Raw genomic sequence first — 24,329 nt, 5'->3', positions numbered from 1 at the left:
TTTCACTTAAAAGCATGTGAGGATTTATTGGCTGTGAAAGGCTGGCTGATTGGAAAACACATGTCTTGTTATAACCTCTGACTTGACATGTTCTGATAACACCCTAAGGTGCTTGGAGCCAGAGTGACTTCCTACAGACATTAGCATTGTTTCCAACAATACTGTGGCAACCACAGCATGCGTGTGTGTGGCTACGTGCGGCAGAGGGGGGAAGTGAGACAGCATGGTTAAATCACTTTGCTCACATGATCCCCGGCCGGGGGATCAGACAGAAGACATGTGCTCAACATCTCCTCATGCATCTCTCTGTGACACACGCTCAAGTTTGTGTGGGTGGGTAAATGTGTGTGTGTCTCTCGACACTTGTCTCTGTCACACCTTTCTTTTCTAAAAATAATTAACATCAGCCATGTAGCTCAAAAGGCTGATCACACACTCCCTGTACACACTTGCCAGGAAACACGATTGAATATTAAAATCCTGGGAGGAATGTGACCTGAAAGAGATAAATTAATTACTTTTTAAAATAATCTGAGAGTCTGCCCCTCACCTTCACTACTTGTTTTACTGCAATGCTGCCTGACAGATAGCTAGATAGATAGAAACCACTGGCATGGACAAGCAATACTGCAGAGGTTTCTTAACAGCAATGGCAGGGACATTTATGTAAATAGGAGAGAGATGAGGAAAGCGGGGGAGGGATGTAGACAGGGAGAGTGTGAATGTGTGAAATAGAATGTGCTGATATGTGTGGCTGTGTTTGTTTAAAGCTAGCTCTTTCTACACATCTATTTAAATTGCTTAAGTTTTAATTAAAAGTAAAGTTTTCTCCTTGATGCCTGCTCATATCATCTTTAATATGTCTGTGAGTGGCCCTTACTTTCAGAGGAGTTAATGACCTTTATTCGATGACCTCAGCTGACATCACAAGCAAAGTAGCACAACTGATTACATACACTTAAAGGAGCACTCCACCGATTTTCCATGTAAAAAAAAACGACTCAACTTGTGATGGTTAGTACTACTCAGCCTTTTAAGTCCATTGCATACAACACTTGTTCATACTTAAATGACAAAATAATTTCAGCTGACTTCCAATATGACATATATTACCATCCCCAAAACAACATGTCATATGTTAGCATCCCCACAATTGCAGTTTTAAACACATCCTTCATGTTATGAATCGGTCACACTTACATTATAAAACTTAATGGTTATGTTTCGGCAACAAAACTGGTGGTGCATGGTTCAGTTTACAGAAAAAACACCATGGTTTGACTTAAAATAAGTTCAATTTCAGTTCAATGTCATTTACACACAAGCACACAGGGATGTCAAGGGGCTCCATGCTCCATACTTGGTCCGTATAGGGACTAAAACCAGCAATCTTCCGATTCCCAACCCAAGTCCCTGTGGGCTGAGCTAGTGCCAACATAAGTTATATGCTAGTATGTGTAGCATACTTTGTTATTAAAAGAAGTCAGTGTTGACATCTGGGATAAGAACACTTGTCTCCTGGGTGAAAGTCCTGCGCATGTTTGACCCATCCACCACCCTATACGTTAAGAACTTCTTCCATCTTTACACAACATTATACAGGCTTTGTCCATTTTCATACTGTGTCACTTCAATTCCTCCTCTGCTCTCCTAATAATAATAATTACTGCAGCTAATAAAGGGTGCCACACTAAAATAAACACAAGTATGGGTCATAATAAGCTGCCTGCATGGTTGTTTTTTCAGTAAAAGTTGGCTGGTTGCATAATGACATCTATGGTTCTAGTGGAGCTTTGCTAAGCCTGAAAAAATATGAGATGTCATGGTGATGTCATCAGGGTTAACTTGGGCTGGGTTTATACAGTATAACTTTTTAACAGAAAGTCTGCATTGCAAACTCAACATGTAAATTTGATACCAAAACAAACAAAAAACATGGCTGTGACAGTTTACTAGGCAAGGAGGTCTGATTAAAGATGGAATTAAGTTGCATTATGGGAAATGTAGTGTTGGTGGAGCTGGACCCTTACAAGTGACTAAACATTAATATATCTCTACCTCTGTTGCTTCAACCATGTTTTAGAATTCTGTCTCTTGCAAGTTGCCAGACTTTATGAAAGTGCAACTCTGAGTCACTGTAGTACCCCTTTAAGGATTAAGTCTACTTTCTAAGAGTTAAAATCTGCCAGGTCATTAGTTTCTGCCAATTAGAAGATCTTAAATAAATTGTAGAGCACAGACACAAACAATTAAGTTCATATTTCTTCTATCATCTTTTTTCTCTTTTTTTTCTTAGGGTAGATACAAGGTTGATACTGTATGTTGTTTCCAGATCTTAAATATAAGCCAAATCCAATCAGCATAGCTGTCGCCACTCTGAATAAAATAACCACATCAGTTTTTTTATGAATTACTCAAGACGTGCTGACTACCACTTAGAGCTACATAGCTTAATTACCTTGTCAATTATCCTTTGAAATAAGATCCAGTAAACATAACATAACATGACATATAATGAAGTAAATGCTTACATAAACTAACAGGCTTAGGATGTATTGTATAACTGAGGCCCTTATATTATCCACTGTGGAATTTTTTAACAGGTTCTATGCATATTAGAAGATGAATGGGATTAAAATAGTGGGAAAATGAAACACACAGAGACATGTGCTTACGCAAATGCAAGTGCACATTCGGGGGTTTGTCATGCATGTGACTGGTATCAGACTCTAGCTTTAAAGCAGACTGAGACTGTGTGCCTCAGGCTGCATGTTTTAAGGAACAACTGAGCTGTCACAGCCAACTTTGTCCTCGGATGCAATGCAATATGAAAAATAAATGAATGAATGAATGAATGAATTTGGGGGTTATACTCACTTTAAAAATGTTTTAAGCTTTGAATCCATCTTTTGCTTCAGTCTAATCCAAATCCTGCTGATTTAGGACTATCATAAATTATTCAAATAAGAGCAGACTAAAATACCTCACATGGATAAAAATACCTCCCATCTCTCCAGGGGTCCCACTGAACACACACATTGCACTCACATGCACATCCACAACTTTTAAAACCACATCCAAACATGACAGAGACAGATGAAGTTACCTTCTCCCTCCACACTGTCTGTGATTTTCATCTCCTGGCCCGTGGTGAACGTCTCGGGCTGGCTGGGGGTTTTGGCTTGCTGGTGATGGTTGTTGGTGAAGCCATCTGGGGCGCACTGGCCGTTCCGCACCGTAGCCGGGCAGGGATCCACAATAGTCGGGTCTGGGACAGGGTAGGACTCTTGGCTGGCCGGGTCTGTCATTGTTGTTGCAGTTTTGTTTTCAGGCTCAAAAGCAGGTAAAAGATGAAGATGATGAAAAAAAAAGATTCACGCCGGCTCGCTAGGTACACCAGCCATCCAGCGCGTCCAATATGCCACCGGTGTCGACTCAGATACGCAAGGGGGGAGAGAGGAGATGGCGATAAGAAAAGATGGGAGATAAAGGATTAATCTCCCCAGCATCAGCAGCGAGACAACTCCCTCTGTGGGAACTCAACACAAAGCTCTGCAGCCTCAGTGCAAACACCCGGTCCGGCTGAGCCAGTTAGAGACAGTTTAGGGTTAGATGCGGCGATGCGATAAATTGCTGAGATCTGCTGTGAATCTGGCAGGCGGTGCCAGCAAGTTTTTTTTCTCCTCCCCTTCTTCCTTCTCTCCTCCTCTCCTCCTCTTAGAACTCAGCACCTATTTCTCACATAGGCCACATGAAATCATCAGTGACCATACTGAATCACTTTAAAGTTCTCAACAGATTCGATTTCTGAGTAAAGTTAAATGGATCTTAGAAAGCTGTTATGTTTTAAGCAACATTTAAAGTAAAAAATAAAAGTTATGTTTTTACTATTACCTTATAATGACGTCACATGGGTACTGTTGTCAGTCTTATTACATATGATCATTGGTTTTGTTTACATCTTTCATAATGGTGGATTTGCCCTTTACTCCTAGATCACTTTATTGACCAATTATCAGAACCCATGGAAATCAACTATTTTCTCACCTTGCCGATGACACACTTCCCTGTACTCTGCTTTATCGCTCAAACACTTCACTAAAGTGCAATTATTAACCACAAGGTGGCGCTGAAAAGCAGGACTGTGTGCAAGTGAGGATGTTAAAAAAAAAAAAATTTCTGTAGGATGTCAGTCAGCTTGACACTGATCTGCTCCACATTATGTAGGTCAGTGATTTTCAACTGTGTAGCAGCCTATAGTCAAATTACTGTGAGAAAAATACATGCGTAATCATAATTCATAATGCAACTGCATCATCTTGCAACATCCAAACATGCATAAACAAAACTATAAGCTCAAAACTCTGACTCAGCAGAAGGCAGGTAGCCAGCTGCACAGATTCTGCTTTAAACTATTATGTGTGTGTGTGCGTGTGTGTGTTGCTAGAGTAGGGTGGGGTGCAAATCATGTTTGAGGTTGTCATATCACTTGATGGTTCAGGATATTAAAGATAAACCAACATTAAATAGCCTCCATAGACTAATGATTACTTTCTGCCTGATTTACTATCTGGGTAATAAATGACCAGGGTGTCCCAGCAGCAGCCAGGTCACCTGTCGGTCATTGGTTTGTGGCTGAGGGCGGAGAGTGTTGTTTGGATTTGCGCTCAGTTTCTGCAAGAAATCTTAGGCAGCAGACCTCCCCATTTTCCAGAGGGTAATCACAAGGATGAAGGTTGATATCCATAATCATATTTTACCAAAGGAATGGCCCGATTTGAAGCAGGTAGGCACAGAGAGACACAAGCTCAATGAGGATCTGAGAAGTTTTTATAACAGCCTGGAGCCTCCAGAGTAAATCCAAACAATGTGTGGTTGAGTGGGTTTTTTTTTTTTTTTGTTAAAAAGACATCTTTCTTTGTTTTGAATTAAAAGCCAGTAAAATAAAATGTACAGACACTTCCCATTGAAGTGTCAGCAGGGAGTTTAACAGCTCACTCCATAAATCTGTGTTCTCTATGGATGGTTAAACTTTAATCAGTAAGTAGCTTTGGCCTTGTGCTTCCCTGCCCTATCTGTTATCTGTCCCTGCTCTTTCGTCTTTGTCACTACGGAGGCTTTGCTTTAGCTAATGATTTCCCATGTTTAGTGCTAGACAGAAGAGATGGTTTGCAGTCTGGTGCCATCACCCTCCCTCAAGATTTCTATGCACCTTTCTTTCTTGTTTTTTTTTTTTTACACCAGTAAGAAAATGTATATAGTAATATAAAACGACGGCACTGTCTTTTGAGTCATCATGGCTTCTCCACCAGTTGAGACACCTGACTTTAAACCCATGCAAGCTGAGATTGTTTTGGCTGTTACACTGAAATAATACTGTATTTCACCACTTTTGGTGAACTAACTGAAGGCTGATGTAAACAGAAGTAAGTGACACCTTTAGGATTTATTCTGCGAGTCTTGATTCAGTGTATCATCAAGGCCCATATCATTATGATGAATGGGATCATACTGGTTATCATATTGGCAAAAATCAGTGCACACACAGAGGTTATTAAAACCTTATGTTTTGTTCCGTTTTAACACTTATTGTTTGGGTTCCCAGTATATGTGAATTAGAGCTGTGAAGATTAGTCGACTAATCGCCATCTATTTTGATAATAGATGAATTGTTACAGTCATTTTTTCATGCAAAATTACAATTACAGTAAATTACAGTAAATCTGCTTTTCTCCGTTTCATTTTAATATTTATCAAATTGTATATCTCAGGGTTTTCAGTTCAGTTTTCATCATCTTGGACTTCAAGAAACTGGGATGGATGTTTTTTTTTACCATTCTCTGACATTTTCTAGACCAACCAATTAATCAATTGATCTAGAAAATAATCAGCATGGGCATAACCAATTGATTGATTAATTAAATAATCAATAATGAAAATAACTGTTAGTTCTAACCCTAATGTTAATAGTGACAATGATAATAATAGATAATAGTGCAAAATTTACAATTTCTTATGTCTATTTTTCTTTCCAACTGCATAAAAATCCAATAAGCAGATAACTACTGAAGTGGTAACACTTTTCCCTTTCCCTTTGCATAAACTGGGCTGTTCCAAAAAGTCTTTTACAGACAAAGTGTTGATAATACCTTGATAATTAATTAGCCTGATGACAGTCACATCAAGTGACACTGCCTGTGTTTGGTGTCAATTAGACACCAGAGACATCTAACAGGAATCCAACTAGACTACAATAGAATTGTTGTAGGATTTGGGAGGAGTAGCACTGCACAGAAATCTAGTGTCAAACCGATCACATATGATAGTGTATGAAGTCCTTTGTATCTAGCCATGTTTTATAGTTGGGGTCTCTGAGACCCTCTGAAACAGAAGTAATGCATCACTTTCTGTAGCAGACTTCTGAAACATGTCCTCAGTACACGAGCAGTTCTCATTATATTCTGAAAAGTCACAAAGTACAAAAGTGAAAATACATTATTATGTATATTTCTGAGCTGCAAAAGAGGGTCTGGTTACTCAGGAACCAAAATAGAACATTAGGGTGAACTTGTTATAAACTCCACTGTTGAACTGGTGCACATGCATTTCATTTAAAGCAAGTTTCATCGAGGAAACTACTTGGAGACATGACACTTTTAAGAGAAGGGCATAAAACCCATCTCACATTCTGAATAGCTGAGGCCTCTCTGTGGCATCAACAAAGCACACAGCACTGCAGATCTGTAGGGATATAAAATGGGGCTTTACTGGCTGTATTGCTCACGTAGATCATTTGCAGCTTCATCTGTATGCAAAAGAGTCAACAGCCTCAGATGGCACTCACTTTGAGTTATCCAGGGCGTTGGAGTGGATAGTCCTCCAGGATGAAGATTGAACCCTCGCAGATGGGATAACACAATCAATGGAGGCTTTCCCACAGAAGGATGCACGGAGGATACCAAACTATGTTCATGTTTATACAGAGATTTGACATCTAAGTTAAATACACCAGATAATGCATAATGTGCGTTTCAGTATGTGCATATTCACTGTTGTGCATGTCTTTCAGAGGTATGGATATGGTGGGTTTGTCCAGCTTCACCATCACTGCAAGGTGAGTCACAGTTTTTTTCCTTCATGTACAGAGTACATGAGACCTTATGCAACTGTACTGTATCCAACGCTCAGGACACAGCAGGTCCCTCCCTGCTGCACTCTATCCTGTAGACCTTTCAGCCTGGTCCTCGCCATGTGAGCAGCTGCAGGACTCAGCACGGTGCCTCTGCATCAGTGGAGAAATTCACTTTAAATACGCAGCAGAAGACAGAGCAGCCTGGCAGCTGTGTAGCTAATGCAACTTTTAGCGGCCGACATCGGTTGAGCGTTTGGCAGCAGCAAACTGCACATAAGGACGAATAGCTGATTATGTCACATTGACGCATTCAAACAGAAGCCATGTCTGGTGAGGAGCATCTGTTTAAGTTATGATGCCAATGTTAAAACAAGATCTACAAGGACTACAGGTCACATTGTAGCACAGGTGTAGATGCACCCAAGATGTTTCATTACACCTATAAAGAGAGGGGTAAACTGTCCAGATGTTGTTTGTATATCTTCATTTAAATATACCTATACACCTTTACAAAGACATTTTGTCTGTCATGACATTTTAATGCCAAGTGTAAAAAGTTTACATCTCTATGTGGTCCATGAAACAGTAGGAATCGACTCTCTGCTGCCATCATGTGGTTATATTTTGAAGTTTTATGAAATCCAAACGTCACATAATTTCATCATCATGAAAATTGTAAATGTAATGAGTGAAATGACCAAGAACAAGAAAAATAAATCTGCCATGTTTTCCAGACTCTGTAATTGTAATAATTTTATTGTGGTCATATCAATTAGAAATTTGACTGGTGTTACAAGAATACTTCACCCCCCACCCCCCACCCCCACCCCACCCCCCCACCCCACCCCCAAATGACCACATATATATCAACTATACTCACCTAGAGTTATGTTGTATTTGTGTAGAAACATTGTTCTCACATGCCTCCACGATGAACGAAGAATCCAAAACTGGAAAAAATCTATCAGAACTAAATCAAAGCATCTGCTTACTTACAAAATTTCTCACAACTCGTGCTATGTAATTCAAGTCTCATTTATCCAGTCCTGTTCTTGGTAGCTCCCAGACAGACATCCCTTTTCAACAGGGGACTGAACTAAAAGTGAAACTTATCTACACTGTCTTCGAAGCCAGACTCCATTGACAAAAACAGTTCTTGCTGAACACAGGAGCTGATGGTCTGCTGCTGCCTCAATCAGTTGGTTTGTTTGTGTTGTTGTGTGACTTTGATGTTTTAAAGCGTTAGTACGGAATCGCCAAAGTCACACCATAACACAAACAAATGTTCGAGGCAGCGGTAGACCAGCAGCTCCTGTGTTCAGCAAGGTAAAAATACTGTCTTTATCAATAGAGTCTGGCTGTGAAGGAAGCAGAGATACGTTTTGCTTTCAGTTCAGTTCCCCAACACTAAGGGCTGTCTGTTTGGGAAGTACTGAGCACACAACTGCATAAATGAGACTTGGATTATACTGCTTAAGTTGTGTGAGAGTTTGTAAATGGATGTTTTATTCACAATAGTTTGCTGTTCTTAAACATGGCCACCTAAAACTTGGATTTTCTCCATTTTTTGGATTCTTCATTCATCTGAGGCATGCGAGGAAAATGTTTTCTTCATGTATTCAGTGTAACACTGATACACAAAATGATGATTTGGAGGTTAAAGTATTCCTTTAATTTCGTGTTTCAGGGTGAAGCAGACATGATGAAGGATGGAAAGCTGTTCCGAGTAATTCAGGAGAACTGCTGGGATGCAAAAGCACGCATAAGGGACATGGATCAACATGGTATATGCACAGACATGAAAGACAACAACAGGGATTGCAGTGTTTTATCATACTGAGGCCTGAAAGAGATGTTTCTGTTTATCACCCTTCAGGTGTCACAGTTCAGGCCCTGTCCACTGTCCCTGTGATGTTCAGTTACTGGGTAAGTGTATACGAAGTCTGAGCAGCTTGGATCAAAAACAATGTAGCGATTATGTTTTATTGCTGTGTGGTAAAGACCTGAATCACAGTGTTGTTTACTGTGCCCCAAATTACTGTGAGCTGCAGCTACCCAATCCTGTTGAAACAAGGAGCAAATCAAATTCTAGGCTTTTTCTGGAACACCACAGTGGCTTATCTGCAACACCTCTTAACTGTCTTTCACATCAGGTTTTCACAGATATATTTACCTATTTCTGATCTTGTTTTTGGATTACAGGCCAAACCTCATGACACACTGGATCTCTGTGTTCTTTTAAATGATGATTTGGCCAAGACAGTGCGCAGCCACCCCAAGAGGTTTGTGGGCCTGGGCACTCTGCCCATGCAAGCCCCTGATTTAGCTGTGCTGGAGATGAGGCGCTGCGTGAAGGAGCTGGGCTTCCCTGGGGTGCAGATCGGCTCACATATCAACAACTGGGACCTCAATGCAACTGAGCTCTATCCCGTCTATGCTGTAAGACATTGAGCATTGCAGTACATGCTAATATGATGACATAATACTCTTGGTGATAGTTGCACACGTACCTTATTTTGTACTGAAGTGCAGGACATCCCTTTGTATTCATTCATCAAAAAATACTGATCCTGCAGTGCGTCTCTCATGCAGGCAGCTGAGGAGCTGGGCTGCTCCATATTTGTCCACCCGTGGGACATGCAGACAGATGGGAGAATGGCTAAGTATTGGCTGCCCTGGCTGGTGGGTGAGGAAGATGGAGTAGGAACAGCGATATTGAATATCCCCCCTGGCCTAGTCAATAGAAAAGAAAATACACTTTTCTTGTGAAAGTACACTCTCCTCTTGTGACTGAAATGGATCCATGTTTAATTATCTGTGCGCAGAAAACCAAAGCACTGGCAAAAACACAGCATATTTACCCACGATTTCCTGAAGTGATTGATGAATCCATCAAAGCCAAATCATTGTATTTCCTTATGTGTAAAATTGGTGTTGATAATCTTTGAGTATAATAGCTTTCACAGCATATTCGATTAGGGATGCACAATAGTGTCAGCACGTCATCCGTATTGGCAGATAAAGGCTTTGAAATGAAATATTGACATCTGCCTGATATGATCATCTCGCTGATATGACAGGCTGATGAGATGATGCTTTAATTATGCATTTTTAATTAGATGAAATAGGTCACATTTGCCCTGGTTGTGACTATTGTCAGGATTGTCTCAGGGAGAGCATCATCCAAGGCTGTTAAAGCAGGATAAATTTCACAGTTTTGTTTGAAACTTTGTCTGCTCTGCCAACAAGCCATCACAATAAGAGTTGGCATAGTACCATGTTAATTCCATCACAGAAGAGACTTGATGTTCTCTGCAATTATGTGGAAATGAGTGCATAGATTGGCATATCGGATATCGGCAAAAATCCAATATTATGCATCCCTATATCTGATGCATTGTGATTATGACAATTTTTTATTTTGCTTCTACCACTTAGTATATCAACCCACTTATATTGTCTTATGATGAAAAGGCATTTAATTAAAGTACAGTTTGAAAAGAAAGGTTTTATTGTCTTTTGTTTTCCATCTCAAAGGCATGCCGACAGAGACAACCATGGCCATTTGCTCGATGATATTTGGAGGCGTGTTTGAGAGATTTCCTAAATTGAAAGTCTGCTTTGCACATGGAGGTACCTACGAAATGCTGCTGATACAATATTGTAGTACACAAAAGTCAAAGCAGAGTAATATAAGCACTAAGGTGTCGACTTAAACATATTCTTACTTCATTCTTAATTACAGATTTCGTGTGACCGTTATTGTTAATGTCTCTCGGCTTACAGGTGGCTCTTTTCCATTCACCATTGGCAGAATTGAACATGGCCACAAAGTCCGCCCTGACCTGTGCGCAGTGGACAACGAGATCAGTCCCCAGAAATACCTCGGTTCCTTCTACACCGACTCCCTAGTTCATGATCCCACCGCCCTGAAGCTACTCATTGATGTTATTGGAAAAGTGAGCTTCTTCATTCATGCAACTCACACATTGAGAGGACACTGAGGGAGTGTTGCCAGTTTGAGCATTGAGTGGGTAGTTTCAAGTATTATTTCTGTAAAACCACTTTAACCTTGGATACAAAAACTGTGCACCAAGGCTCATTAATGTTGCACACTGCTCTTCTGATGTGTGGAAGCGCCCCGATGCCTCAGAATGGCTCTGTTGAACTATTCCCTCTTTCATCAGTTTGACAGAGAAACTTTGGATGTGTATCTGCACATGATCACCACGTGTTTAACACTACAATAGTTTAACATGCAGGTATTCCTCTTTCAGGATAAAGTGATGCTGGGGACAGATTATCCATTCCCTCTGGGTGAGCTGCAGCCTGGATCATTGATTGAGTCAATGGATGAATTTCATGACACACTAAAGGTAATGATATTTTCTTCTCTTTTATTCAGTCAATGCAAATACTTTGGAACTGTGTTCATGAATAAAATAAAACATGTGGCCAGGTAGAAATGGCTTGTTAGCAGCAGTGCAAGAGACACAGGAGCCACAATTTTAGACGCTATCCCAAACATCTTTTATTCTGCTAGCTTTCAAATTTTATTGTGTAAATGCATTTATTCAATATTCAGTGTACTCTTTTGTTTTGCAGGATAAATTGCTTGCTGGAAATGCACTGGACTTTTTGGGCCTGAAACGAGAGCAGTTTGAGTGACATGAAAATCGGAGATACAGCTGCTACAAAGGCCTTCTTTAAATATTCATAATTGTATGATTAAGGATAAAAATCCTTTTGGAATAGCTTGTATAGTAGATATAACAAATTATGTTGTTGTTTAATATGATAAAGTAATTATTTTTCTCTCAGTATTTTGTGAAATGCTTTATTTGTTATTACACTTATCATCTTAGTGATCACCATCAGCAGATTGTTTTTTTTTCTTTTAGTTTGATTAGAGAATACTTATTGCCAAAGACCCCACAGTACAACAGACAACTTTTGCTACTTAGTGTTATCAGGAACACATGCAGCCAATCCCACTATTAAATGCAGGGCTGCTCCAGTTGCCTTTATAATTCCCCAACCGAATGTATTCCATATTACACTTATTGTTTGGGTTCCCAGTGTATGCGAACTAAAGCTACTTTAGGTTATGTACAGACAAAACAAGACATTTAAAAAGTCATCACCTTGGACTTTAAGAAACTGGGATTCACTATTCTATGACATTGTTAAGACCAAACTATGAATCAATTAATCTTGAAAATAATCAGCAGATTAATTGATGATGAAAATATTTGATAGTTTCAGCTCTTGTGTTAATAATAATATAGAAAATTGCAAAATTAACCATTTCCCCCCATTGAAAATGTCTGTCATTCCTTACAACTGCATAAAACTCTATTAAGTAGATAACTATTGGAGTTGCTACCTTTCCCTTTGCATGAAGTGGGCTATTACAGTTGTTTGCCAAAAAGTAATTCACAAACAAAGACATCAGTCTTGATAATGCCTTTTAAATATCCTGATAACAGTCAAATCTAATGACAATGTTTGTGTTCCATGTCACTTAGACACCAGGGAGGTCTAACAGGACCCCAAATCAATAGTCACTGTAGTAGAATTGTTGTAGGATTTGGGAGGGGTAGTAGGCCTACTGCATAAAAAATAGTGTAAATCCCACTATTAAATGCAGGGCTGCTCCAGTTGCCTTCATAATCCCCAACTGAATGTGATCCCTCACTTCTTATGAATAGACTTGAATTACTTCACAAAGTAGCATTAATATGTGCTCTACTTCCAAGAAAGAGTTATTCAAGGATCCATTTGCACTTCTCTGGCTAACATGAGCTCAGCTCAAAGAGAAAAAGCATTTCTTATGTCTATCTTGCCAAGTGAAGTTAGCTTCAGCACTACGAAGTCATGCATCTAGCTAAAGACTTTAAAGCTATACCCCTTGTTTCTAAAGTAAAATTTAAATGTTGTTACTCTGTTTATGATATTATTCTGTTACTGTGGACATGATTCCTTGAAATGGTATTGACTTTAACCAAGGCAGTAATCATAATATAGCTATACCTTACCCATGCTATGCTACAACAGGCAACCATGCACCGCCATCTATGACAAATAATCAGCAAATGTAATCGCAATCATAGACAACCATAACAATTCGCCATTATTATTACCATCGATTCTAGTATTGCAGTGTACTGCAGTTCTGCATGTGGTTTGTCTAAATGGTGTTGCCGTACACTGGTTGCGTCTATGGTGTAAGTACAATCAATGTAAATGTAAGAGGCTGTAAGAATAATAAGATAATTAAAATTAATTACATGTTTGATAGATTTCATATGAACCAATGATGACACATTATTTTGGAGTCGAATTACATTTTACTTTATTTTTCTTTTTATTCTGTTCTTTACATTTTTTCTGTGTTGAGCCCATGGTACAGACTGTTTTGTGTCTCTGTAATGTTAATGTACCTTTGTTTCTTCACAAACACTTTACTGTGTCTCTTTCATTTCTTTCAAATTAATTCAAAAGTGAAAGAAAACTACAATGTAATATGAGTTAGCTTGCTAGCATACATTTCATAGAGAGATTCTGATTCCGTGGCTAACTAAACGCAATGTTGTGTAAAGTGTGAATAAATTAAATTGAAAAGACAATGTTATTTACTTGTATTAAACAGCATCACAAATTTTACAAATGTCTGTCTGGACACCAGCTGGTTACACACCACACCCAATCGCATCATGGGCTCACCATCGAAGAAGTCGTGTTTTCCTGTGCGACACCGACGTCACATCCACTTTCTCGATGCTCGATGTTGGAGAGTAATGGCGGCGTGCCGGGGATCCTCGTCGAAATGGTTTTTCACCCGGGAGCAACTCGAAACCACGCCGTCCCGCCGATGTGGAGTAGAACCGGACCGGGAACTCTCCTACCGGCAACAAGCGGCGAATCTGATCCAAGACATGGGTCAGAGACTGAACGTGTATCCTTTGTAAACAAACTTATCTTAGAACCAGACTGGAAGTAGACATGGCGCTAACATTAACCGTTGCGGCGGGCCCGATACCGTGAGCTAATTTTAAAATTGCTGCAGAGTTTAGGGACAAAGACTCAGGACTTTTGGACCTGAATGTTTGGTTTTCTGTTGGTTAAAACACGGTTACGCTATTAACGTCTTAACCTGGAATCCAAATGTCACTGGTTTATGTTTAACGTCAGCTAACGTGTGCGCTAATATAGCATGCTAACTAGCTAGCTATGGGTTGACGACCAAAAGGCCAGTAACGTTGGGCGAGTTTGCAGCTGTTGCTAGCCAGTCTTCCACTGATTGTCTTTACCCCTCGGTGGTGGTTGAATAACTACATATTTCGATAGAATTCGTGTGTTTATTCTCAAAATGACTTAACATTTTCTTGTTGTTTAACGTTAGATGTAACGTTAGTACAGTTAGCGCTATCCAAAAGCTATCGTAAGTGACCCAGCTTGCTTGCTGTACAGTGTCGTTTGCTCAACTGTAAACTTTTCTTCACTCTGGCCTTTACATATTTTCAACATATTTAGAGTGCATTCCCTTAATATGGATGTCTTGGCTTGGTTTAATGGCATAATTTGTTCACAATGTTCATGGCAGTGTTATTTACACTTAGTGCATGTTAAATTTTTCCTTGACCTATCCTCCAGCTCTCAATTAACAATTAACACAGCCATTGTTTACATGCATAGATTTTATATGCACCACTCTTTCACCAAATTCCACAGGAATGTAAGTATTGTGTTACATAATGCTGCTAATGACCTGAAACCAAGTATCACATGTTGGGTAGATTGTTACAGCAATTGCAAAGTTAAGGTAGTATATATTAAAATCAATGCCCGGTGCTTTTGTACAGATAATTTCTCCAACCACCTTATTCTTGGCTGCAAAAGTGGAAGAGCAACCTCGGAAACTCGAACATGTGATCAAAGTTGCACATGCTTGTCTAAATCCACAAGAACCACCTCTAGACACAAAGAGTAATGTAAGTTCAGGTTCAAGCTCTATATATTGTATGATTACATGTTTGTTTCTCCTTCTGCATCTTACATTCCAGTTCTCTCAGTGGTCATGGTTTCCCTATGTATACCTGGCTGTGCCAAATTCCTTTGCCCTTTACAGAGGGTCTTATTGTAACTGCCCTGGCCTGCTGTTGGCGTGTACCAAACACCTACACCTAACAAGGCCTACATTAATAGTAAAAATGAGCCTCTCTGTTTGGTGTGTTTGGCCATTTGAAATCAGTTGTTAGGGGGGTAGATTAATAGACTCATTACAATTGTGTTGTAATGACTGTCTATCAAACTTCAGGCATACCTCCAGCAAGCTCAAGAGCTGGTGATACTTGAATCCATAGTGCTGCAGACCCTGGGTAAGTAATGGTGACTGGAGTGGATGACTTGAGAGAGATAGCGTTTTGTTTATAATCATCATTTTCTGTGGCTTATCTTTATTGGTAAGGGAGTAGTGGTATTGATCACTGATGAATTTATTCATCACAGCCTGTTGAGTGAAATGTTTAATCAGCTGCTGTATGGGTATCTTGTCATGCACATATTTTCAAGAAATCATGTAAAGGTGACATGTCATTGTGTCCTTGCCGAAAACATGGTATTGACGTTATGGGCTTTTCCACATTATGTTTTTTTGTTTTATTTTATCTCCATATTGCTGCTGGGAAACATTCTATTTTATGGCTACAGCAATTTGTGCTTGCTTATTGATTACATTCAATACTGAGAATTGCCTTTCATCCAGAATGAAAGTGACCAGAGCTGATCTGATAGTACTTAATTTTCAGTATGCATATATGAATTGGTCATCAGGCCCCACTATTCACATCTAACATGTAGGTACCTACTGCAATCTGAATTGGTAGCCTTAAAACATATTACTATGTTTGTTTATTGAACCCTAAAATGACATGTCACCTCCCAACTGTCTTTGTGTTGAACTCACCTGTCATGTATTTTGTTCCAGGCTTTGAAATTACTATTGATCACCCACACACTGATGTGGTGAAATGTTCCCAGCTAGTGCGAGGTAGAGGCTTCCTTCTTTGCTCTTTGTGCCCTCTGCTCTTATTTGTCCCACCTCAAACATGGGTGGGGAGGGGGGTGAAAACCTTGCTGATGTAATGGTTACATGACCACACACCTTGCTCTTTTGATGACCTTTTGAGTTCATTATATGACATGGCACATAAACAACCACATTTACTGACGCTTATTGGGCCAACTCTAAGACTGAATTCTACTCATTTGTTTGGGGCGTTAGCCGCTTCATTCTCTATCTGAGAAACTGACCCCTCTAAATATTTGGTTATGGTCAAATCAGTGATCATGGCTTAAATTCTAAAAATGATCCAACTTGCTGAAAGTTTCCAAAATGTAGCAAGAGTATGTGCCTAGCAGGCATGGTACAGTATCTACATTTCATGTTACAATTATCTTGGCTAAAATACTTGGGATTCACGATAATATCCCTGATCTTAAAACTCTTTAATTTTACAAACCACACTGGAATCACTTAACCCTACATTTTGTTAAGTGAGAAACAACATATCCCATTGCATTACAGATAGAACACACATCTTTTATTAGTGAACATCCTTTTCAGTGGAAAGAAAGCCATTGCTACATGACTTTGTGTACGTTCTTGCACTACTCTAGTCAAAGTATCTAATACATTGGCCGTTAAACAACAAATCATGTTTTACAGTACCAAGTTTAACAAGCATAACATTTATTCTCACTCGCCCAATCAGACAGCTGCATGAGGCATTCTACTCACCAGGCATTGAGTTTATTTGCTTCAAGCAGCAGTCAATTTCATGCCCATAATCTTTGGGTGCTGCCAGACATGATGTTCATGATTATCCCAGTAATGTAAATTTATCTCAGTCAACTCATAGTGAGTGCTTTTTATCAATACCCAAAATGAAATCATATATCGTCCCATGCCTATTGCCTAGTGTTATTTTCAGTCTTGGCCTTGGCTTAATCAGTGCATTGAAACATTCAGTTCCAGACCTAATGATAATGAAATGCTTTGACTTGCAGAAATGGTAATCCTTTTTTCCCCATCCCTGTTTGTCTGTTTGTCTGTCTCTCTTCCAGCAAGCAAGGATCTGGCACAGACTTCCTATTTCATGGCTACCAACAGGTTGTTATCCTGCCCCTCCTTTGTTGCACTTTGACTGCACACCCTAGCTTCCTGTAATGCAGGGTACCCTTTCAGTGTCCAACGGGCCCTACTTGCACTGGTGGTTATTGGGATGCTTGCCTCCTCCCCTCAGCTCCCCTCCCTTGTGCAAAGGGAGCGGGACAGGGTGGCTTGTAGCATTACCGGCCCCAGTCGCAGTGCGGTGTATTGTACAAGGGACCACGTGTTGGCACAGATGGGTTGAATGCAAGATGTGAAGTGTAGTGGTGCGCTTGAAACCCACATGTTTGTTCGGTTGCGAAAAAGTGCATAATTCTAAAAGAAAGACACTTTGGTAGCCTGAATAGCAGCTAAAGATTTCACAGATGTAAACATTTCTCGTAGAGGTCCTTCCGGTAAGTACCGCAAATTAATTTTTAAACTCTTCTTTTTCATATCCATTTGTTCAAAATGCATTATCTCCTCAGATATTTTCCACCTTTTGCAAAATTTCCTTGTCTTTAAATGAACGTATCTTCTAGCTTTCTGCAGCATTCTTTTGTACGTGTAGCTCATGTATAATGTGACAAGAAAAACGTAATCGTGACCCATTAAGGACCTGCAGAATCAGTAATATGTATACCTATTTGAGTATCTCTCAGACAGATCAAATGTATTCGGTGGTCATGATTTATTCTAAAGCAAAGACAAACTGTCATCATGTCTTGTATTTGGAAAACTGGGTCCTTAAAGGGTTTTTTTGGTGGTAGACGTTGGAAATGAGTTTTTATTAATGTAATTAACTTTAACTACTTTAAATCAGTTGACAATGTCTGGATGCTGATTGTTAACATTGTTTAAAGTTTTGCACTGATTTGGCGCTTAATAACAGTGCAAGCTGTAGGAAAGGATCATTCTTAGAATAGCTCACTACTCTTACAAATTTATTTTAATTTGATCAAGAGTACTCATTTCTAATGGTTTAAAGGATTTTGGATGTGTTAAGTTAAAGGGTTTGAAAGGTTGCCATTAGCCAAATGCTTGTAAACATCGGCTGAGACTGATAGCTTTGATTAAGGTAGCTATAATCTGACAGACCAGACTCCAGACATTGTGCTTGTCTCACAGTACAAGGTTACCATCCAGCTCCTACCAACCATGTTGTAAAATGCAGCGATAGAAGGCAAAGTTATGGGTAGTTGTGTTTATTTCATACAGCTTTATGCTGAGGTGTTGTGTTAGTACAGTGATCTTATATCTCGTTATATCATGGACATTTTTTCTTGAGAATCTTTACGGCGACACAGCAGGATTACAATTATGTAGTCATGGCATAAATGATTATGGGTAACCTACTTTTATTAAAAAATAAAACACCTTTGGTGCTTAGGACTCCCTAAAAACTTGGTATTTCATCCAGGGGCAGTGCTTTACATTCTGAGCCACACAGCATTGTGGGCTTGATGCACGTTCTTCTCTGTGTCTCCTCACCTCGTTTCCTCTTGTGACTTTTTGGATATGAAAGCAAAACAATAACCTAAAAATTGTTTATTAACCTAAACCTATGGAAGACCTCAGGCGTAACTGTTCTTTTTTCTTCTGGTTGTCTGTTCACAAAGTTACACTCAGATTTTTGCTCCTTGCTGGCAAAGCTGCTACCACAACTAGACTTCCCCACAGATTTCTTAAATGTATTTTACCTGGCTGCTAATAAAGTCTCAAATTGACCATCATAACATTTTACTTGAAAATATGTACAACTCAACAGTGCTAAAATACATTGCACTATATTACTTTGATGGGGATATTCTGATACCAGTGGCTTACAAGGCAGACTTTCAATTTGGAAACATGTTGAGAGAGACCAAATATAGTTATATATATATATATAGTTTGCCTAATTTTCCAAGCACTGCTGCATACTCAAAAACCACGCCTATCTGGGGGAAATACCATGTTTTGAGGGAGTCCTATTGGTGCATCTGGGATATAAACAATTTATATTTGGTTGACCACGGTGAAGCTAACAAAGAACTAAAGCCTTTAGTTGTATTGGAGCAGTTTGTGTCTGTGTTTTAGCTGTAAATACTTGGATGTTGGCCATTTGTCTAATTGTATTTGTTACATTTTATGTGATATGAATGAATTTCAATATGATCTAAATTTGGATTACTCTTCACTCTTGCAATGTCATTGTTGCAGAACAATGATACACCTCTTGAAATTTGAATTTTACCCATGATATTAGCTTTAACATTTAATTTAGGAATGCTCTCAGTGTTGAGACCATGCGTACACTTCATTGCACCGCTAATACTGTCGACACTGGTGCCACGTTGTATCCATTGATCTGGAGGGCCCAGTAGGTTTACCCCTTTCAACACAGTCCCAGAGACCCATACAGAGAGGGTTGTAGGAGTAGCCCCTTGTCTGTTAACTGTACGATGATGTTAACAGTCACATGGGTGGCCTCAGGGTTTAGTGTTTCACAATGGGCAAACTACACTTAGCTACTACGCATGGCCCCCTCTCCACTTCCCCTCACTGTGATTTCCCAACACTAAACCAGTCAGTTCCTTGAAACTTGTCACATGATGCAATTCAATACTTATTTTCTAAGCACACTGGGAATTATGTCTTTACATGAATCAAAGTTATAAGCAATGTCACCTGTATTGTGACCTGTCTTTGACATGATACATTATCAGACAAAGTTTAACGTACCAGTCAAAATAATGCTTTATCTTTGGCAGCCCATACTTACAGTAAATTAAAACTGTCTGCTCCCTCTTGTGTTTTCTTTTTCTCTTTTCTACATATGTGGAACCAATCGGGATATCGCTGTGCCTGAATCAACTCACTCACATTACTACACCCTCACATACGTGGAATATTCACTCTCTTACACACACTCATCACTTGCGCCTACCCTCACACACACACACACACACACACCATACAGTCTACACCTCACTACCTTCTGCCTCCAGTACAAGCCCACAGTGATCTCCTGCGTGTGCATCCACCTGGCATGTAAGTGGTCTAACTGGGAGATCCCAGTTTCCACTGATGGGAAACACTGGTGGGAGTATGTGGACAACACTGTCACCCTCGAGCTGCTTGATGGTGAGATTGAATAAATGTATTTAACTTTTCCATAATGTATTACAGTGAATACACTTACCTCACAGTAATCTTCTACATAGCTGTTTTATAAACATGCTTCCTTTTATAGAAATTACAGATTTTACAAAGGTGAAAATGAGAAGAGGCCGATGCATTGTGTCAGTGTAGCAGCAGTGTTTGAGGTGCTTTGATGACAGTGTTCATGTCTTGTACTTACAGAGTTGACTCACGAGTTTCTGCAGATCCTGGAGAAGACACCCAGCCGGTTAAAGAGGATACGCAACTGGAGGGTAGGTTACATAGCTACTCTGTTCATGCATTAAAAAGATGTGTCAGTTGAAATTTGATTTATTAGCTCAGTATGTATCAAAGCAAATAGTGTCACCAAGGAAGTTACATGTACACCTGTGTGATCTTAAAAGCCAGAAAAAGTGTTGGCACCAAAATCAGTTCTGAAAACTCTTTAAATGTCTGTAGTATAAGAATCATAAACACCCCGGTTTGGCAAACAACTGTATTGCAATGTTGGTGGCAGTGTTTATCACACACATTACCAGGACAGAAATCCTGCTTCAATGATTGTCCCACTACCACCGTTGAACTCCCTTCAGAGAGCGTACTGCAAACTAAACCAAACTCTAAACAGCGTCCCAAATCTCTTTCTATTCTCTAGGCAACACAAGCTGCTAAAAAGCCCAAGGGTGACAGCACTCAGTTGACTGACAACTCCTTTGTGGGGCCTTCCATGCTCCAAGATCAAAGTGACGCCTCCTCCAATCCAAGTTTTTCCAAAGCTGGCGCTGCCTTCACCGTGCCCATGCCGGGCCAGTCTGGAGCTGCACCCCTGTCTCTGGACGCCTTGGCTGGCACATACAATCCAGGTAGCCACAGTGAGTGGCCCCTGGGCAGCCAGAGCCAAGCAGGCTACCCTTCCGCCTGTATAAAACAGGAACCCCTCAGCATCCCTCTCCAAGAGCCCACACTGTCCTTGCAGACTTCCACTTCCTCTTTGCTTCAGCATCCGCCGGTGTACAGGAGTGAGAAAACACTAGACTTCATCCCTGTCAAACAGGAACATAAAGGAGCTGGTGGGAGCGGAGTGGGCAAGCATCAGCCACCACCACAACCGTCACCTGCTCAGAAGCTCACTCTGGACAAATACAGAGAGAAACACGCTGCAGAGCTGGCTGTCTCTGGGCAGAAACGTAGTCAGGAACAGCATGGAGGACTAATGGATTGTGATGGGAGGGGGGATATGTTATCTTCCTCCTCTTCTACCTATGCACCATCCTCTACTAACCAAGACCATAGAAAACATTCACAGCCCCACCAAACATCCCATGGTGGGGGTGGCAGCACTACTGCCTCCCCAATGAAAATTAAAGTCCCCTCCTCGTCAACTTCAGGGCAAGATAGACGTCATCACAGTGACAAACGGGACAAAGGCTCGCTTAAAGTCCGCCTGGCTGTTCCTGGGTCTGGCAGCAGCTCTCAGCTCGATAAAAGTGGCCAACCAAGCAAAGATGAGCTTAAGATGAAGATAAAAGTCTCATCATCAGAGCGCCACAGCTCATCAGATGAAGGCATGGCGGCCAACAACAACAAGAGTAAACATTCCAGCCCTCTGGTGAGCAAGGACAAACATCGTGGAGCAGATCACAACCTCCATCGCCACCACAAGCACAGTCACCCTCATCCACACACACACAGCGGGAATGGCGGGGGAGGCTTGCTACGGGGTCCTCCAGGACTGGTCAGCATGGAAGGGACCACGCTTGCTCCTCCGGGATCCACCTCATCTTCCTCCTCGTCGCGCAAGAGGGCGTACCCTGAGGCCAGCCACAACCACCACCCTTCCTCCTCATTCTCCACTTCTTGCTCCAAAGTGGGCAAAATCTCCAAGGGTGGCACTGGTGCTGCAGGTACTACATCTTTTTCTCTCCCCTTTTTTCCTCCTTGCTCCTCTCCTGTACTGCAGTGTGTCTCATCTGGCTTGCAGCTCTATGGCTAACCTCCCCTCCCCTCCCCCATCCTCCTCCTTCTCCTCCTTATTCTTGTTTCTCCTCCTCCCCTCCTGTCACACGCAGGTGGGCTGCGGACCTCTCAGCAGTACCCGCCTCCTACTAGTGAATCGCCACATGAATTGGGAGAGCAGAGACACTGAGTCCACCTCTCTGCAGCCATGGCCAGCACATGGAAATGGCAACAAACTACCCACAGCTCAGACTTTGAAGACTATGCTCACCTCCCTGTTAAGTGCCCTAGGAAAATAACTCTTTATGTCATAATAAACCCTTTACTGAAAGGCAGAAAAATCTATCTGCAAAAAAAAAAAGTATTGTCGGACTTCTCAATTTCTGAGAGACAAGAATGATGAAAAATTATGCTTCCTGACTGTCGGATATCTGGGCTGTGATGCTCAGTCCTGTCTTTCTGTTAGTGTGTTGAATTGCTGCTTGGTTCTCCTTCCTCCTCACATGAGTTTCGGAATGTGCAAAAGTGGGTGTGAGTGTGTTTTCATTGGGGGGGAAGTCCTTCCCTACATTTCAATTCTCCATATGGGAAAACAAAAGTATTATAATTATTGTTAGCGGCATGGAAGGTGCACTTTCTTCATTTTCTTTCTCTATTTTTTTTTAACGAGTAATTTAATTGAATCACGTTTCAGCGGTTGTATGAGGAAGCCAGTGGCCAGCTGGAGATGACTAAGTTATGTTTGCTGGCATTCCATTTAGTACTGTTGATGGATGCAATTTTTTTTAGGTGTAAAGTTTCATCTCCTCACTTTCTTTCTTGTCTTGATTTCATTTTATACTTGAGTACTGTGCTTATGATTTGCATGTTTCAATCATCAAAGGGATTTAAAAGGAGAACACGTACTTGCTGTTTACAGAAAGTGAGATAAATGTACATACGTTTTTGTATGTTTAAAGAAAAAAAAGCTATACCATGACTACTCAGGTTTGGAGCTGCTTGTAAGTATAACAAGATAACTATAATACCTATAAAAGACTTTTATTTTGTTGATCAGTGGATTGGGCATCGTCGAGTGAATGATTGCAGCATTCCAGTGGTGTGTGCTTCTTACAACCTTCCTACAGGGGGTGCTGTACTGTGCTTTTTCATCACAGGTAATATCAGTTAATGCCCTCAGTCACACAGGCGCACCCGACACCTACTTATCACATCAGAGCGATGCAATTTGTACCAAAAATTATTTTTTTGGACCTATAAGTAGACCTTAAGCTGGATGCCAAAGGTTGTGCCTCAAAAAGAAAAACAAAACTGACAAAGACAGTAGTAGTGTGCTATTAAAGTTTACATAACCCTTATTTTTCCTTTGAAGTGCATCAGACATAATTTCTTAACATGAAGCTGTAGCTGTTAGATGTCAGCCCATAAAGGGGGTACATGTAAGTATTATTTAATCAGCCAGTAATCTGGTACTAGGTATAGAAAAAAAACAAAAAAAAGCAACAGTCATCAGAACAGTGACCAATAGGCCATATGCAACATGACCTGTACCTGCAACATGGATGGCCCTAATAGGTTTTGTCACTGATGTCCTCATCCAATTGGCTGCATTTACATTTACAGTCATGTACCTGTCCGGACACAACATTACATCATTTTCATACATTAAACTCTATATTCTCAAATCTGGACATGTCCATCCCCTCTGTTATAGACATTGTTACGTATTCACGAGTGTGCAAAACACCTAGCAAGCCTGAGGCTGGATTCTTTGTATCCTCATAGGGATGAACCGTTCCGCGCACAGACCAAAAGCAGCTGCGGACAAAAAAAAAAGCATAACCCACTCTTTACATCCTTTTTTTCTTTTCATTTCAATATTATGAATAAACTTCAAAGTTGCCACTACCCTGACACAGTACAAACCCTGGTTGTCGCTGTCAA

General features: G+C 40.4%; 3 protein-coding genes across 5 annotated transcripts in view; 2 read left to right on the top strand and 1 right to left on the bottom strand.

Annotated features, from left to right (window-relative positions):
- tmem163a (transmembrane protein 163a) overlaps window positions 1-3,673 on the bottom strand; it is an 88,546-nt gene extending 84,873 nt beyond the window's left edge. Inside the window, exon 1 of the mRNA XM_033617651.2 lies at window positions 3,107-3,673. Within this exon, the coding sequence (XP_033473542.1) occupies window positions 3,107-3,308 (202 nt within the window). The 5' untranslated portion in view covers window positions 3,309-3,673. The remainder of the gene's footprint in view (window positions 1-3,106) is intronic.
- A 948-nt stretch (window positions 3,674-4,621) lies between these two features.
- acmsd (aminocarboxymuconate semialdehyde decarboxylase) lies at window positions 4,622-13,592 on the top strand. Its single transcript, XM_033618368.2, has 10 exons — window positions 4,622-4,786; window positions 7,070-7,114; window positions 8,820-8,916; window positions 9,009-9,058; window positions 9,335-9,571; window positions 9,725-9,818; window positions 10,670-10,765; window positions 10,919-11,091; window positions 11,410-11,508; window positions 11,738-13,592. The coding sequence occupies exons 1-10, from the start codon at window positions 4,730-4,732 to the stop codon at window positions 11,798-11,800; spliced, it is 1,011 nt and encodes a 336-aa protein (XP_033474259.1). The 5' UTR covers window positions 4,622-4,729; the 3' UTR covers window positions 11,801-13,592.
- A 311-nt stretch (window positions 13,593-13,903) lies between these two features.
- Window positions 13,904-24,311, top strand: ccnt2a (cyclin T2a). Of its 3 annotated transcripts, none has more exons than XR_004500961.2 (10): window positions 13,904-14,090; window positions 14,789-14,870; window positions 14,998-15,126; window positions 15,453-15,513; window positions 16,122-16,184; window positions 17,261-17,701; window positions 20,248-20,411; window positions 20,631-20,701; window positions 21,085-22,333; window positions 22,499-24,311. XR_004500961.2 is itself a non-coding variant. In XM_033614552.2 (10 exons), the coding sequence occupies exons 1-10, from the start codon at window positions 13,933-13,935 to the stop codon at window positions 22,573-22,575; spliced, it is 2,100 nt and encodes a 699-aa protein (XP_033470443.1). In that variant the 5' UTR covers window positions 13,904-13,932; the 3' UTR covers window positions 22,576-24,311. The 3 variants fall into 3 exon arrangements, 2 of the variants coding, with proteins under 2 accessions (XP_033470443.1, XP_078030495.1); XM_033614552.2 differs by having other exon boundaries at window positions 17,261-17,306; XM_078174369.1 differs by having other exon boundaries at window positions 17,261-17,306; window positions 21,085-24,311.
- The last annotated feature ends 18 nt before the right edge of the window (window positions 24,312-24,329 follow it).

Source organism: Epinephelus lanceolatus, chromosome 14 (genome assembly GCF_041903045.1).
Source record: "Epinephelus lanceolatus isolate andai-2023 chromosome 14, ASM4190304v1, whole genome shotgun sequence".
In the NCBI taxonomy this organism is placed as follows: Eukaryota; Metazoa; Chordata; class Actinopteri; order Perciformes; family Serranidae; genus Epinephelus; species Epinephelus lanceolatus.
Note: the sequence above shows the minus strand (reverse complement) of the source record. Positions and strands in the feature narration are given on the sequence as shown.